Source organism: Lagopus leucura, unplaced genomic scaffold (genome assembly GCF_019238085.1).
Source record: "Lagopus leucura isolate 7727_CA_CO unplaced genomic scaffold, USGS_WTPT01 Super-Scaffold_100001, whole genome shotgun sequence".
In the NCBI taxonomy this organism is placed as follows: Eukaryota; Metazoa; Chordata; class Aves; order Galliformes; family Phasianidae; genus Lagopus; species Lagopus leucura.
In genome coordinates, this window is record NW_024962262.1 from 50,018,398 (window position 1) to 50,036,091 (window position 17,694).

A 17,694-nucleotide genomic window follows, 5' to 3' on the forward strand; every position below is an offset into this window, starting at 1 on the left:
CTCCTGACTTCTCAGCTGAAGTACAGAACATACATGCACGTGCCAAGCTGCCACCATTACCAATCAAATCAGAGGTTCGATAGATGACCTGAATCCAGATGGCATGGCCGTGGGTTCTCCTGGTGCAGCACACAGTAACTCCACGTAACTCCAGTGACCTGTACAGTAGTGGTAGGAACGCATACATACCCGCTGCTTCTCAGCAACTCCAAGGTCTACATTGAGCTGTGAACACAGCGTGGAAAGTAAAGACAAAGCACTTGGCTGACCTGTAACAGGTGTCTTTGTTCACAATGAACCTGAAACTTTTAACAAAGCAGGAGCTCCATGCAACACGCAAGCCTCTCATTTTTGGAAAGGAGTGCAAGGACGAGGAATTATCCTTGTGTTCAAATGTAGCCAGGAGTACCAGCTGTGGAATTCTCTTGAAAAGGTAGGCAGAAGAAAGGGAAAGGCATAATTAGGTAAGGGATGGAAAACAGGACCAGCTGATGATCTGGTAGCAGTTTCCTGCCTAGTCGTCTTGTTTATCATTTTGGTATATAGCCTGCAGCAATTATGTCACTGGGAGAACCAATAAACCTGATGCTGCCCCTTCCAGTCATGGCCTAAACCAATGTCAAGAGCCCAAGCCAGCAATTTCTGCCTGAATGTACTGCCACTCTGTTGTGTTGTTTCATGTCAAGTCATGCTGCGCCAAGACAAAACATGGGGCAGCACTCACAGGTGTGGTTTCATGGCTCTAGGCTTAAGTAACCAACTCTTGTAGAACCCAGGGGAGGTCTTCCTTGATTTTCTTTTTTAATGAAGCAATCCACACATAGCTTATCAGACTAACTCCATACAGCAGACGCAGGGTGCACTGTAGCAATTAAGTAACAATGTCAGTAGAGACTAGTCACTAACAGAGTATAGAATCATAGAATGTCCTGGGTTGAAAAGGACCACAACGATCACATGGTTCCAACCCCCTGCTATGTGCAGGGTCACCAACCCTGTCTGCACCGACCACTGAACATCAGGTCACATTATCTTCCCCAACAAGATCCTGAAATCTCCCTTCTTGCCAGGGGATGTTGGTTATGGCCCTCTCTCAAAGAATTTGGTCTAATACTGTGCTTTGAAGGAATGGGCAGACTCCATTACCTGGCAGCTTGTGCAGCGCACTGTGTACTTTTGGGCTTTCCATGAGTTACCTAATGATTCTGTGGGGAGCAGGGGGTGCGTATCATTTGTGGTATGCTTTGCCAGGACTGTTTGTTTGTTAGTTGGATTATTTGGAATTGTTGTCTGTTGAGCATTTGCTAACTTAAGACCGTAATTGCTTAAGGACAATGTATTCAGTAAATATATATTTAACCACCTGAGTTGTGGTCAATGAAGTGTGTTAACTGAAATCTATTCCCCGTCCATCTACTATCCCTAGAACACAGCTTTTACAATACATTTTTATTTTTTCCTCTCTTCTCTATCTCCTCTGTTTAGTTAAACAATAACCCATTGCTATTTAACATCATCAAAATACTGTGACCCCTCATGCTGGGAGCTGCTATTTCACCATGGTATTTACCAATCTCCTGGCATCCTGTTTGCTGCCATTACTCTGTGCTGACACCAAGACAAGTCAGGCAATCTGGGACCAAAATTTGGAATCGTTGGATGACAGCTTCTTTGATTAAACTACAAGCCAGAAATAAACTTCATGAATATGCTGTAACACGGGACTGCACGGCCTACTTCTCCCTGCCCCAGCAATAGCGATGTCAGAGACGTTATTAGTGAAAAATACATTCAATCTATTTATTATAGGCTGAAATAAAATATTTTAACAGTGTAGCAAAGCCCTTTTAAGTCAAGCACTCACTTTCTCTGAGGGAACACATTTTTTTTCCTCCAAATAACTACATCAAAGTGGGCTGCAAGTGTAGTATTTCCAATTACTGCTATCTAATTGACCAGATTTCCACAAGCTGCACAGCACAGCTCTGGCATTGTGCTCAGGCATAACAATGAAGCCTGAATACTTCCACCATTTTTTATTTTTATTTTTTTTAACTTGCATATCGAATGTTCTTATATGGGATGCCTTTGAGTTCAGAAACATTTAAGAAATGACTTAAGAAAGCAAGAGACCAAAGGCACCTGAAAATTAAACAAAAAGTATTATGTTACCAAACACTAAAGCTAACCTGAATGTTTGTTTCTCCAGAAATATGACTCTGGGCTCTGCTGCCCATTTACGTGCACCAATACACATCTTCTCCAGCTCTGTACTACAGAATATGGGCCTGGGAGGGCCACTGCCTTTATCCATACCACTGCAACAGGGCTTCCCCCCCCCCCCCCCCACTGGCACCTATCATAGAATCATAGAATCACCAAGGTTGGAAAAGACCTCCAAGATCATCCAGTCCAACCATCCTCCTGCCACCAATATTTCCCCAGTAACGCACATCCCTTAGTACTACATCTGAGTGTTCCTTTTACACATCCAGAGATGGTGACTCCACCAAATCCCTGGGCGTTCCAGCTCCTGACTACTCTTAGTAGAAATTTTTCCTAATATCCAAACTGAGTCTCCCATGGTGCAAACCTACTGAGGGTGCACTCAATCCCCTCGTTCAGGTCATAAATAATGATACAGAACAGGACAGGCCCCAGTATCGACCCCTGAGGAACACCACCTGTGCCTGGTCACCAGCTGGATTTAACTCCATTCACCACTCCTCTCTGGACCTGTTCGTGCAGCCAGTTCTTTACCCAGCAAAGAATGTACCTGTCCAAGGCACGGGGAGCCAGTTTCCCCAGGAGAATACTGTGGGAAACAGTGTCAAAGGCTTTGCTGAAGTCTAGGTAGACTACATGAACAGCCTTTTCCTCATCCACCTGGAGGTCACTTGGTCATAGAAGGAGATCAGGTTGGTCAATCAGGACCTGCCTTTTGTGAACCCATGCTGGCTGGGCCAGATCTCCTGGTTGTCCTGCACGTGCCAAGCGATCTCTCTCGAGATGATCTGTACGGCACTGAGCTCGCCAGCACAGCATGGGAAAAAGCTGGAAAGTCCTTTACTCCAGTATATATTATCATAAACTGCCTGTTAAGTTTCAGTCCCCAGATAAAGCTTCACACTTCAACGGTATTTTGAAAGTCCACAAGCCCACCCCGGTAGGGTGGTGCGTAACAGACCATGATTAAGAAAGTAGCATAAGATAAAGGTGTATTGGATAGAGTGTCCAAACCAGATAGTTTATTAATTGAAAATCTGAGTCAATCCCAGTACTTAAGCCCTTTCCCTGTCACAAGTACCTAAGTTCCGTGCAAAAGCCTGTATAAATCACATAACAAATCAAGATAGGGCATTTCATCTGAGTCCGCATACAGATTCAACTATGATTGCCTGCACCTACATCTTGTCTGTGTCTATCCATGATTAAGGCACTTTCACATTCATCAGACTGATGTTACCTTAAAAACGACATCCAAACTTACTGAAGGCTTTTTAGATTCAAGAAAATAGAGTGAAATTATTAAAAATAAAAAATCATTAAACATTCCTTACCTTGCCCTAGATTAGAATTGAATCAGGCTTTCTTTGTAAAAGCCTTCAAATCTATGATGAATTAGGATAGGGGACAGTTGAATTCCTGCTCTGTTATCCCATCACCCTTTCTTTAGGATAAGTTATGCAGAAATCTGCCAAACTCAGCATTTGGGACTGTAAGATTAACAGCAACAATTGTTTACAATGCTGCTCCTGCAGTAAAGCTGCCTGTTAAAGCCATTTCCTGGCTCTGAAATTCACTGTTTCCTCCCCTCTTCCCTTCTCTTTCACTTTATGGGCACATTTTTCAGAAGGGCGCTCCCAACATCACAAGCCAAGAGGAATCTGTGGTTTCGCACTGCAGTGTGCAAATCTCTTCTCCAAACTTGGGTCATACGACCCTCCTAACTCCACAAGTAAGGTTTGTGTCAGCTGCTGCTTGCAAAGAACAGTTTTCATTGTAAGGACATTTGAAATTGTTACTCAGGGTGTTTTTCTCTTCGGAACACTTTCATGCTACAAAGCAGCTCCATCCTTCTTACTGCGACACTAGTTATGACAGATTGCACAAAAGCTGTGTGGGGTATTTACTGCCTTCTCTCCTGCATGATTTCCAGTCATCTCTTACCCTCCCTTGTTTATAAATCCCAGTGGGTCATAAGTTCCATGTTTTGGAGAGGAATATTCCCTGCTGCTGATGTATCTGCAAGTTCCCTGCTTCTCCTCAAAAAGGTTCTCCCTTCACCATTCTCCATCTTAAAGAAAAGCATACTGAGTTGAAACTATCGAGTACTCAAATTCCATTCCCACATTTGTGCAGAAGCAGAGACCATGTCTGCCAAGCCCAAGGTCAGGCATGTTATTCTTGCAAGCTACTTCAAACAGAGTTAAAAGAAATACTGCACCTCTCCTTAAAAGGCATGCAAAACATATTAGCACTTGGAGCCTTGTTCAGAATTAAGTCTGATCAATACTGCCGGAAGAGAGATTGCAAGCCAAGTTGAATCGAAGTTACACAGGAGAGACCATCGTTTCCACACCAACCTACAAATGGTCCTGCTGAATGATTAAAATCACAGGATGTGACCTCCTAGTTATTATAAATCGCTCGGGTTGTTTATTAAGGTGTTGCACTTCCTACTATGAGGTGCTTCCACCTGCCAGGAGTAAAACACGGTGGCCATCATACTGGTGAGCATCCCTAGAACCTTTGCTACATACTCACCTCAGATCAGCTCACTGCAAGTCCAGCCAAGAACACTGTTGTGGTTTTCTTTCCTCAGCTTGCATTTTCTGCAGTCCTTTCCCCAAAGGAAATTTCTTCACCGTGAAAAAACATTTTTTGTAGGCCAAAAAATTCATATCCTTGGAATAGGGCCAGACTTCGTCAATTTCCAAGTATTTAACACTTTACCCTTAGAATAGTAGAATCATTAAGGTTGGAAATATCAACAAGATCATCCAGACCAACTATCAACCCATGCTTGTGACTTCTAGACTAGGTCACTCAGTGCCATATCCATGCTTTTCTTAAAAACATCCAGGGATGATGACTCTACCACCTCACTGGGCAGCCAGTTCCAATACATTATTACTCTTTCAGAGATAACATTTTTACTAATATCCAATTTGAACCTCTTCTGGCAACAACATGAGGCTATTGCCACTCATCCTATCACTGTTACTTGGGAAAACAGGCCAACTCCAACCTCACAACAGCCTCCTTTCAGGTCATTATAGACAGTGATAAGGACTCCTCTTCTATAGACGGAACAATCCCAGTTCCCTCAGCTGCTCCCCATCAGACTTGTGCTCCAGACCCTTCACAGATTCATTGCCCTTCATTTGACACTCTCTAGTTCCTTGATGCCTTTCTTGTAGCGAGGGTCCTAAAACTGAACACAGTACTCAAGGTGTGGCCTCACCAATAGTAATTACAGGGGGACAATCACCTCCCTGCTCCTACTGGCAATGCTATTTCTGATATCCTTGTTCACTGTTTATTTTCTTTAAATCAGAGAAGGTAGGTTACATTGCTCCTTTCCCCAACACAAGTCAGGTGTCTGCACATCAGACATGGAGCACACAGCAAGAACACACTTGCTCCAGTCTCCCTCTTTTCTGAGGGCTTGACTTGAAGTCAGTGTGTTGGAGCTACTACTGAAGCCCACAGAAGCATTTAAACACCTCTCACAAAAAGCACCTTGTAAATACAAGGTTAAGCCCACATTTGTAACAGGATTGCTCCTATACTGTTCCTTCTACTTACAGAACCAAGTAACAGCTCCTCACCTTTAACAGATGATCTGCCTAGAATCCCACAGAAGGTACAAGAATTGGCTCTTGCACAGACCACCTGCAAGGTGACTGACACAAAACACCTTTGTTTCTTACCCAGCAAGATAGGCACAAATATGCCAATTTTCTACCTATTTTAGTATCTTCTAATTCTGTAAATGAATCTCTAATTCCTCTCCCAAACATTGTAGATGAATGTACAAAAAAGTTCAGGTCACTTCTTAGTCTGCTCAAACATGATGTTAGCATTATGCTTGTGTATTGTTATAGATTTGAATACAATTAAAGACTTGTTGGCATAAGAAACAGAACTCCTGCAGACCTGTCTTGTTTTAGTGTCAGGATTTGCTTCTATGAAGTACTGAAAGAAGATCAGAGATGTCATTTTTCCCATCCGCAGGGACTCAAATCAGCAAACTCCTTGGTAACGTCAGGTGAAAGTTTTCAGTCTGATTGATGATGCAGAAAGCAAAAATCTGAAGGGAGGAATCTCTCAGTCCCAAGTACAAGGGCAGCCATGTCAGCTGCAACATTCCATGCTACTAAAGCAACACCTCATTCTGCAAGGACCACCATCTCACACATCCTCTCTTTCCACGTGAAGCGTATATTAGTATGTATTGATTGCTATTCACTGCAATCTTCAACTTTGTTTTCTACTCAAAACCTCACACCAAAGTTGAAAGAAATTACATCTGCTGCACAGACAGGTCAAGCTCTTGCCAGCTTGGCTTCTTCACAGAATGGCCTGGGTTGAAAAGGACCACAACGATCATCTGGTTTCAACCCCCCCTGCTATGTGCAGGGTCACCAATCACCAGACCAGGCTGCCCAGAGCCACATCCAGCCTGGTCTTGAATGCCTCCAGGGATGGGGCATCCACAGCCTCCTTGGGCAACCTGTTCCAGTGTGTCACCACCCTGTGTGTGAAAAGCTTCCTCCTATCTTAATGGAAAGGAACTGAAATGATTTTTTAGAAGACACTAGTTGGTGAAATATACTATTTCTCCAGGACAAAGAGTTGTTTTTAAATCTGCATTTTCCGATTTTTGTTTTTCTCTCCCTACTTCCTTAATAAAGGAAATGTGGGAGTTCTGAACAAGGACCAGTGAGGTAAGAAGCAGCTAGAATTGTAGCTTACCTTTGGCTGACAGTGTATTCCAATTTTGGAAGACTTAAAATGAAAAGAATAAACCAAGGAATAAAATTAAGCTTCCATATGTAGGCCTCTTCTCACTATGTTGGAGAAGTGTTTCAAGCCATTTTGGAATACAGAAGTTAGACTCAATTTTGGTTGCCCTTTCACAGTCACATTTTGGGCTTACTGGCAAACTTCATTAAACCATATATCTTTGCACTGGAATTATGAACATGGACACAAAGGAGTCTGTACTGGGATGGTTTACTACTGCTTTCAAAAGCTCAATCTCCCCAAGAAAGCCAACCAAACAATTTTTACTTCCAGAATTTGTACGTGGTCTTTCTCCTAAACAACAGATCTCTGCAGAAGGAGCTGTTTTTCACTCAGAGTGATTTGATACTCCCCAGCTTATCATCATTTGAATTGGAAGGAACTCTTAAAATATGACTCTAGTCCAACTCCCCTGCAATGAACAGAGACGCCTACAGCTACATCAGGTTGCTCAGAGCCCTGTCCAGCCTGATCTTGAATGCCTCCAGAGGGAGGGCATCCACCAACTCTCTGGGTAACCTTCAAGATGAATGTAAAGTTTACCTCACTGTATTAAGTCCATTTACTTTAAATAAGTTGTTTTAGTGATTTTGTAACTGCTTTTTCTATTGTTAGCACTTAGAAAAAAAGAAAAAAAAAAAACAACCAAGACAAAACCCCATGAAAGCCAAGCTACAAAGAGTATAAATAGAGCATGGTTCATTGCCATCTTCATCTTTCTTGAAACTGGAGAACTCAAAGATCTGTTCTGCTCAGAGATCTTTCTTTATCAGGGTTTGTTACTCTTCACCCATTAGGAAAAGAACTCGGTTTTCCCATCCCACCAATAAAAAGTTTCTTGTTTCCTCTTTTTTTTCTTTTTTTTTTTTTTTTTTTTTTTAATGTCAGGCAGTCACTAAAGATCAATGCTCTGTAAAAACGTACGTTGAAGGGACACATACAGGAGGTAGATCACTCATAAGCAAACAGCTGAAAGAAAGTAGACTTGACCATAGGACTGCAGCATTTCTCTGCAGCAGCATGTTGTCATTATTAGCCCAGCATTAAGTTTAATAGTTAAGGAGAAACAGAGTGGGTATTTACTCACACACAATTTTATGAGGAACAACTGAAATGGCAGCAAGAAAGAAACCACACTTCTTAGACAAACTGATATTACATCACATTAGTGGGCCACAGAGTTGTTTTAAAAAAATAAACCTTCTGAGACATGAGAACGACACGACATTTTAGCATGCTTTGAATAGCTGAGCTGCTCTTCAAGGCGCAACAGTTTTCAGCTATCAGCAAAGACAATGATATCGCCTCACCCGGAAAGTAAGAAGCGTTTAGCATCACGTTAAAGCTAGCCTACGTGTGAGTGGACTAAGTACTAGGCAAAGATTTTCCCTTTTCACACTTAAGATGCTACTACAGTTCATCACTTCTGTAGCTTAGACATTATTGTGCAACGCCCCACTCAAGTTTCACATCTACTCTGCAAAAGAGAATAGTGGTAAACACCTTTCTTTTAGGAGGGACACAAATGGTAAAGCCAGTATATTTGTCTGTCCTTTTAACTAAATGCTTGCTGTTTATCACACACAAAAACTGTAAGCAGACTCCATGGACTCTTCTGAGAAATATGAAACTTCTGTGAAAGTTCAGTACTGCTTTTTTTCCCCCCCCCTTTTCCACCTCTTTTTTCTTCACTCCTCTTATCAGCTGTTTTCCCAAACCCAAGACATATTTCCATCTTCACCTGATTTTTAGCAACCTTAAAGGGAGAGGAAGTTTTACCTCCTGACTTCTACCCGAGAGCCTGGCTCCAGGCTTGGGTCAGGTCAGCCATATCTCAGACCACAAGAAGTTGGGTGTTATTCTTTTGAGGCAAGAGGAGTTCAGCTAATGGCAGCAGTCAAGGTACCCAAAGCTAAAGGGACAAACAGCTCTCAGTGTCTTCCTATTTAAACACATGGCCAGTAACAAAATCTTATTTTCCCTTTTTTCCCTGAAATTCATTAGGTACAGACTGTAGTAACAGATTCGCCAGTGTTGCATTCATGCATCTGTAGTCCTAAGGCATACTGTCCCATTTTACCTCTGGATTTCTCAACCTTGCTAGAGAAGTAAATGGATCTCTCCACATTCAGATACATAACACATTCCTCTTGATTGCCGTGATCACCACATTTATATTTCTTCTTCCACATTCACAAGCTAAGCCAAGACAAGCTCAGGTCTACGACAATGTTGTCACACGCCTCTTCTCACAGAGAGCTGCTGCAGCTGAACAAGACAATCGCAGCATGCTAGTTACGCTTAGATTCAACGCGTGGTGTAAAAGAAGAGAATGACCGGTTCTCATTTGTCTGTTTTCAGACTTCTAGAAAATCCCCACTGTCAGCATCTTGAGTAAAAAATAGGCGACGTCTTCAGACCTTAGTAAAACCACTTAAACACATTCACTTGCTTCAACAAACACCCCCACCTCAAGTGGCACAGTGAGCAGCAGTCTTCCTTGATCCATCTGCAGAGCGAGAGCTGTTTGTACTGAGTCAGTAATCACGCATTGTCTTCCAGAGGAAATACCAGCCTGGTACCCCTGCTTGCAACTTCATGCTCTGCTGCTCCTAAGTCGCGTTCCAGTGCTTCCTCTGAACTGCTCTTTGTTCTCCTGCCATCAAGGCTGGTGGTGGCTGTATGGGGGCCAGAAGAACCGTTCGCAGTTATTGTTGTATCGCCGTATGTCACAGTGAGGTCGCTGTCATTGAGAATAAAATCAGAATCCTCTTCTCTAAGTTGTTCTTGATTCTGGAAAGAAAAAAAAAAGAAAGAAAGAGGAAAGCCTTTATACAGCGCACAGCATTAGGTCTTCACCAAAAAAATAACTGGATAAGTTCACCTACATGTCAATACAGCAGCAACAGAAGGTAAAATTCCACCATAAGAAGTGTTCAAAATAACTCTGAATCCAGCGTTTGCAAAACAGCTTGCTGTTCTCTGAATAACTACAGCCCTTGTGGGCAGACAAGGGGGAATCTGAACTCAAGAACTAGATCTTCAGGCAAGTCGCTAGTGATTTTTTAGCACTGGAGGAGTACAAGTAATATAGGAAAGAGAAGCTGTCTATCCCATTTTTTATATGACAATTTAGAAGGCTGTTCAGGAAAAATAAAGCCTAAGACTGAGTGCAATTCAGCATTTCAACTACAAAGTCTGAGTTGTATCTTTCACTACCTCAGTAAGTTCAGAAGTAAAAGAACTCATACAAACTAGTAAGAATTCACTAAATCCAAATTCTTAACATTCAAGATTTCCTTAGCAGATAACTTTTTAGTTCATGAATTAAATTAACTAACTTACGAGATATGGTTAGTAGCTTGTGGTACTAATAGGAATGGGAGGGTGGTTGGACTGGATGATCTTGCAGGTCGTTTCCAACCTTGCGATTCTATGATTCTATAACTGCTTACAATGTTTACCCAGTACTAAATGGAGAATCAGTTAGCCTAGTTCTTAAGAACACGCTCAATCCATGAAATTAAGACAGACTTATATAAGAAAATGCTTTCTTCATAATTTTAACTTGTTCTGAAACGTTTTCTTTTCAAAATCATTCCAAATAAATGGCTCATGAAACCCTATGAATTTATTTTGGTAGAGATGGGGTCAAATAGATTGTCAAGGACTAGAAGTTGGTGGAGTAGGTAGTGGCAAGATGAGGGGGAAAGGCTTTAAACTGAAAGAGAGCAAATTTAGACAAGGTATCAGAAAGAAACTCTTTATTGTGAGGGTGGTGAGACACTGGAACAGGTTGCCCAGTGAGGCTGTAAATGCCCACTCCCTGGAAGCATTCAAGGCCAGGCTGGATGGGGCTTTGAGCAACCTGGTCAGTGGGAGGTGTCCCTGCCTATGGAAGGGGGTTGGAACTGGGTGATCTTAAAGGTCACTTCCAACCCAAACCTGTCTATGATTCTATGAGTATAACAAAACACTTGAAGTCAGTTTTCCTACACAGCACAACACAACAGCAAAACATTAAATTGTACCATGTTTAGCATGGACATGGTTTAGAGGCAAAATGCCTAAATTGTGTTTTTCTCATAGTGGAAGAAAACTGTATTATAAAGCTTGCTTTCTCACAACCAAAAGCGAGCATTTCCCCATGCAAATAGTCCATATTGCTCAGCAGGATCTGAATGTAAGCATGTGTATCACTGTTCTCCTCAGTAGGCTGAATGCTCTCCACACCACACTCTCAAAGTACACCATTTCTTCCCGCTATAGCAAAGGAACGAGGGCGAAGTCCAACTGATACAGGATGCCTGTGGTTAGCCTGACCAGAAAACCCTACCTGGATTGCAGAGCAGTTCAGGATAGTTGAGACTGAGAATTCTGACTGATGTCTGATGAAAAACTCTGTGCCTAGATAAATAAAGCTTCCTGGAAAAACTTCCTGTTTTTATTTCAGAATGAGAACCAGCCGAAGTAAGGCAGCAGAACCCTCTAGGTGGTACACAATGTGAACTAGTCAGGGATGAAAGAGGTATCACGAGCTTACCAAAAACACTGCAGTTCAGTGTTAGGTGCAAGACAAGCCCTACTTACACTGAATCTAATTTCTCAGAACCATCATGTCATCCACATTTATCCTTTATTACTGAAAGTTTGAGAACAGCATTTTTTATCACAATAAGAGTAAAATGTAGTTTAAGATCCCTCCTTTCTTTGATTAAAAAAAAAAATAAATCACTGAACTAATGCCAGCATCTTCAAGAGAAGGTCAAAATTGAAAGGTTCTGACACAGCGCACAGAAACAACTTTCACAAGCTTTCTATTGAAAAAAAGTCTTGGAAACAAGTCTAAGACAATTCAGAAAGTCACAAGAAAACGAGCTATTTAAAAACATCTGTCATGCTTATATGTACACCATCTTTGAAGAAGAGACATTCAAAGTAAGACAAAAAGCAGAAACACTGAGAAGAACAAAAAGCAGGCAGCTCTTAAAGCAGCATTCAGGCATTAAACCAAAGATGCTGCAAAGCTGTTACCACAAGTTTCTTATCACAGTGTTTGCCCTTGGAGAAGCATAAGGAAGGACAAGCATACCAAAAGCTCCCAGAGCATCTCCTAGCTCCACAGTGCCATTAAGAGCAAGTTAATGGCAGCAAGGACAGCAGACCCAAACACACTGTGCTTGAGCTTCTCCAAAAGGCTGGGCAGCTTTTGGGAGCACAGTGCTGAGTGGAGAGGGGCCCCAAGCCTTATACTGCATGGGAATTCCTGACTCAGTCCTTTCTGGTTTGTCCCAGGCTGTGCTTGTTCATAAACAGGATCTGTTCCAAAGAAAACAGTGTTCTCACAGTATGGTGAACAAACATGGCCTTGTGCTGGTTGAGATGCTCTTGCTTATTTCAGTGAACAACACTGCAAACAGCAGGCAATTAACTTCATACTCTTTCCCACAGAACACACATGACCAAACCCATGTAGTACTTGGATTTGATGCTGTTTACAAGCGAAGAGAATGTGTGTGTAAACCTACTGTGCTTCATACAGCATGAACAATTCTTTCAAGAAAGACAGGAAATGTATCCAAGTAGATCCCCAGAGACTTGAAATTCTTCCAAGAATAACCCTAAACTGGCCTCTGTAATCCCCTACAATTCTGCAGAAGTAACTTCAATTCACTCAAGCAGCATAAGTCTGAACTTCACTATTTAAACTCACAAATTATCATGGCTATGTACCTAACTTCAAAACCCTGCAAAAAACTGAAGTTTGTTTTGACTTAACACACCATTACCCACCCACCCCAAGGAACTTCACAGCATCCCGTCCATTCATTACAACATTTGGTGGAGATGTCACACAGATAACAGTGTGTAATCTAGTTGTTAAAGCTTACTAAGAAACCAGTCTTTATTGCTGACAGGCAGTATTTTGACCTCTCACGCTGAATACAGCACTGGCATCACAGGTGGCAAAATTTACATCAGAAAATTACTCCTCCTAAGACTATGGCATACTGCAAATGGAGTTTCTTTATTGGATTTGCACGTTTAGAAAACTACATTCAATTCTCTGGTACTTTCATACCAAGTGTCACACTGTGCATGATGCAAGGGTCAAACAATCTAGAAAAACAGATGGGAGCACGTGTAGGACAAAGCACACCCCTCAACCAACAAGCAAAGCCAAAATCCCCAGGAGTGCTTCATCAGGAAGAGTAAGTGACAACACAGATGCTTCATCCAAATGAAGTAGTGGGTAGAAAAGGGAATTACTGCTAGTTTCAAAGGACACATGATAAGTGAATTCAAATCTACCTCCATTACTTTAGGATAAGTTGTAAAGCCCTTCCAAGAGGTCACTGAAGTGAAAGACAGGAGGAAAGTTTTAAAAGTAATCATTTTAAACCTGAACTACAGCAGCCTCTTGTGCTTTTTAGTTCCAACTTTGAAGAAGTAAAAAGCAATCACAGAGTTAGGAAGTCTTGAAAGGAAACTAGAAATTACACCTTGAACCGATAACCCTAATCATAAGGCAGCAATGCAACAAAATACAAACAGCAAAAAAAGAATACAGTGTGGAAGTTCCACATTATAAGTGTTAAAAGTAGCAAGCAGCCTTGTAAGCATTTTTAACATAAATGGCGAGTTATACAGAGATGAAATTAGCATTGCATCTCAGGTGGTGAGGTGTGACACAGAACTAACCCCATTAAGTAAGTTTCCATGCACAGAATCACAAAATTGCAGGGGTTGGAAGAGACCCCTGTGGATCATCAAGTCCAACCCAAAGCTAAAGCAGTTCCCTAAAGCAGGTTGCACAGGTAGGCATCCAACTGGGACTTGAATATCTTCATAGAAGGAGACTCCACAGCTTCTCTGGGCAGCCTGTTCCAGTGCTCTGTCACTGTCACAGTGAAGATGTTCTTGTGTTTATACAGAATGCCCTGTGTTCCACTTTCTGCCCATTGCCCCTTGTTCTACTTTTACTCACAACACAGTAAGTGTTAGAAAAGTACATCACAAATATGGAAGCAACCCAGAATGAGAAGTACTGGGAAAAAAAAAAAAAGGGCCAAACTATAAGATAAAATGATAGCCAAAGCCTACATGCTCATTCTGGTTACTTATCCAGTAACTGAGGATCTAATCTTGTAAGATCATACACAGATAGCCACATGGGTAACACACAAGTAGACTAATTGTTCTGATGGATGCCATCCAGCCTAGATCTGTTCTAGGATCTCCAGTGGCACTGCAAAGATGGGAACAAAGCCAATTTCTTGCATTACTAATAGCTCTAAATAAGCATCAGAAGTTTGAAAATTCTTGGAAATTTTACTGTCAGATAAAAGCAAGATTCTAATACAGTAAGAAGTGAGGAGTATTTCAAAGCCCCATGTGGGACTTGAAACTTTCTAGGAAAAAAATAATAGAATTCTGGCCCAAATAATAGAAATCTGGCTATGCTACTTGAACATAGCAAATACGTTACCATCCTGGAGAATGTGCAATTCAGAGCATTCACCCAGTACTAAGACTGTATTTACAAATCAGTTCACAGAAAGTTGTAAGACTTTAGAAGCATTTTACAGATAGGAAGGACATGTATCAGGATCTTGCAAGAGTAACAGGAGAAAGCAGCATTAATTATTGCAAGGCATGGCCACACAGCTAGTATGCTGACCTGCTAGACTAAGATAAGTAACTGATAAACAGTTTCTGAAATGTCATCTTAAATTTCACTGTGGAAACAATGAAGGGATGTCCTACCAGATTTCCTCCTGGCATGGATAAATATGTCAATGTCATTTCTCAAGGAGACCTCAATACAATCTTAGCAACAGCAGGAAAGGAATCTTGTTCAGAAGTGTCGAGAAGGGACAAAACATGTTGAAGTTATTCATGAACAACTAGTTTACTAATTAGATCTATAATTTTTCAATGTCCTTAAATATCATTAAATGGTATTTGAACAACAACAGCATCTGATTTCTACTAACAAAAGTTATTGCCTCAGGTTGACTATCTTCACCCTTTTCTGCCTAGGACACAGCAGCAGTTACTTACAATAAATTCATCTTATCACCTTTGCCCAAGTAAATAAGTTGCTGATGTCATATACATAAAGAAAACAAAACGCAGAAGTATTGAGTTATTTTACTTACATCATAAACCTGGGGACTTGTCAAGCAGCGGGCTATGAGGCCACACCAGCTGGGCAGAGTCGTGGTCAATGGAGGGCCACTGTGAGTGAGAATTGGCTTTAAATAACTTAGACTAGTTAAGGGAAACAGAACAGCGCTTGAAAACCAGTACAGAAAACAAAAAGACAGTTTCTACATAAGTATAGTTCTGCCTTTGATTGACATGTTGCTCAATAATTGCATAACATCCACTAAACAAATAAATGGAAAGCATCTCCCCTCCCCAGCCCCATGTACCCTTGATCCTTCTAAGGATGGTTTCTTTATCCACCTGCTTTCTGCAAAGAGAACTAACTTATGGAAGTTTCATATAGTTTCAACATTTCCAGCTTTTGGGCTTGAGTCAAATGGAGCAAGCAGATACATGTGCTTTAATGTTAATGCGTCGCTGACCTACAGGTGGGAGCAGTTTCATGACTGCAAGCCAGAGGTAGCAAGTTGGTATACCTGCAAGACTCAACAGAGGTAAGTAACAAAATACTATGTACCCAACATCCCCAAAAGAACACAGTCACCTCATTTGTCCACTCTTGGCTGAGCAGTGAGCCACAGAGGTGTGACCATAGATCTCCACAGCCTGGACAAAGCCTAAGGAGACCTAAAAGTAAGAGCTCTCAAAGAAATTATTAATCTTGTCTTTCAAAATTCAAGCATGATTTAGAATGGCTCAGTTCACACGTGAAGAAGTGTCTTGGACATCAGAACACCCAAAAGATTACAGCAGTTACTCTGGTAAGGCTCAAAAACATCACTGCTGTGCACACGCACACCACAGGCCCTCAAAAAGGCATAGGGAAGACTGTATGGCCATAATCACATAGCATAGCATGGAACGAAAGCATTTGCCCAGGCAATGCTGCCAAGATGACAGTGGGCATGGGAAAGACCCCAGGTAAATCCATGTTTGTTCATTTTATTACTTCAGACTGATGATATACCAAAATAATAACATTTTTTTAAAAAGCATCCCTGCTACAAAGCAGCATATTGATCTTGTCTGGTACAAGAACAGAGCTGGGGGAGAACACCAATACATCCAACACTGTTGGAAATCAGGACCACAATTCTTCATTTTCCTCCTGACATCAGTTTGACTATATTAAATATAAGCACGTTGCAGGTATTTTAGCCACTTTAAGCCTCTACATTCAGAAAAATCAAGTCTATTTGTGAATTAATACCATTTCCCTGATTCTAACTCAGCAGAGGAGAGTGTTTAGGAAGAAAAAAAAAAAAAAAAAAAAAAGAGGGAAAAAAAAAAAAGAAAGACTGTTTAAGCAGAGGTATCTCTCTTCTTCCGCAGAGCCCGGCACAGTGCATTTACTGTAACACATCATGGTATAATTATGCCACAGCAGTTAAGCTTCCTCCTTCCCTCCCCAACAAGTGTGGCTACACCCAGTCCTGGAAATAAAAACTCTCCCCCAGCCCTTATGCAACCTACTGGCCTATGTGTTTCCCCATGGCAAGCAGGCCAGCAGTAAGCATATCACAAAAAGCAGACTCACTAAGAGACACTTGGTATTTTTTCAGAGTTGCTGTTTCTTTTGCATTTAACAGTTGTGGCTGAGCCCAGAGCACAGCCCACAACACTGAATCAACTCCACATTCCAGAGGAATGAAGATCCCAGTTACTCATCTGCACAGTGCTCTGCACACAACAGCCAGCATTAGCACACTGCCAAATGAATCTTATTCACATCTTTTTCAAGTCGAATTCCACTGTGAAGAGCAAATCTTGAGACAATCTGCCTTTCTACTCATAAATCATGTGAACGCAACAGCAAAAAAAAAAAATATTTTGACATTTAGATGTAGGTAGAGGTAACAATTCCACAGATCATCCATCCCCTTACGGGCAATTTAAATGCAGCAGATCTTTAGCGGAATGCTTCCTTGCAACAAAAGCAGCAGAATTTTACTGAAGGTACAGCTCTGCCTATGGATGTCAGTTTTGTCAGCCCAAAGTTCACAGAAAGCTTCCCTAATGATTACTAGTTGCCACTGAGAAAGCAAATGTATTATTAGCAGCCTTTACAGTTAGGTGTTTCACACAAACTTTGTTATTTTCACTTAGCTCTCCCCTCCTTGCTGTGGCTGCTGAAGGGAAGTCGGTATTGCCAACTACTCCTGTTATTCATAAGGCACATCCCTTTGTAAAGGGCTGGGGGGAAGGAGAGCTCTGCTTCCTTCAGAGCAGGGGGAATGGCAGTCAGTCACAGCCAGGTCCTTCCTGCTCTTAGCACAAAAATTGTTTTTTTTTTTGTTTTGATTTAAATAAAAGCAGGTATTAGAACAAAAATTGACCTAGATAGCGTTGAACATTAGTTGCTACATTCAAAGGGATTGCTTGAAATGACTAACATTTATGAACATTTAAACTAGTACGAGCACACTTCTGAGCTTTGTCCCTTCAGCAGCACATGAGAGTACTGATGACAAACAGATTTTACTCTGAAAT

The 17,694-nt window shown here is 41.5% G+C and overlaps 1 protein-coding gene across 3 annotated transcripts in view; it reads right to left on the minus strand.

Moving 5' to 3' along the window:
* Positions 1-8,108: 8,108 nt before the first annotated feature.
* The window catches only part of SLC9A7 (solute carrier family 9 member A7), a 73,170-nt gene continuing 63,584 nt past the window's right edge, over positions 8,109-17,694 (minus strand). For 2 of the 3 annotated variants that reach the window (XM_042867850.1, XM_042867853.1), the window contains 2 exons: positions 15,195-15,300; positions 8,109-9,825 (listed from right to left, as the gene is read on the minus strand). In XM_042867850.1, coding sequence (XP_042723784.1) covers positions 9,577-9,825; positions 15,195-15,300 — 355 coding nt within the window. In that variant the 3' untranslated portion in view covers positions 8,109-9,576. The remainder of the gene's footprint in view (positions 9,826-15,194; positions 15,301-17,694) is intronic. The other variant, XM_042867851.1, reaches the window with a different exon arrangement.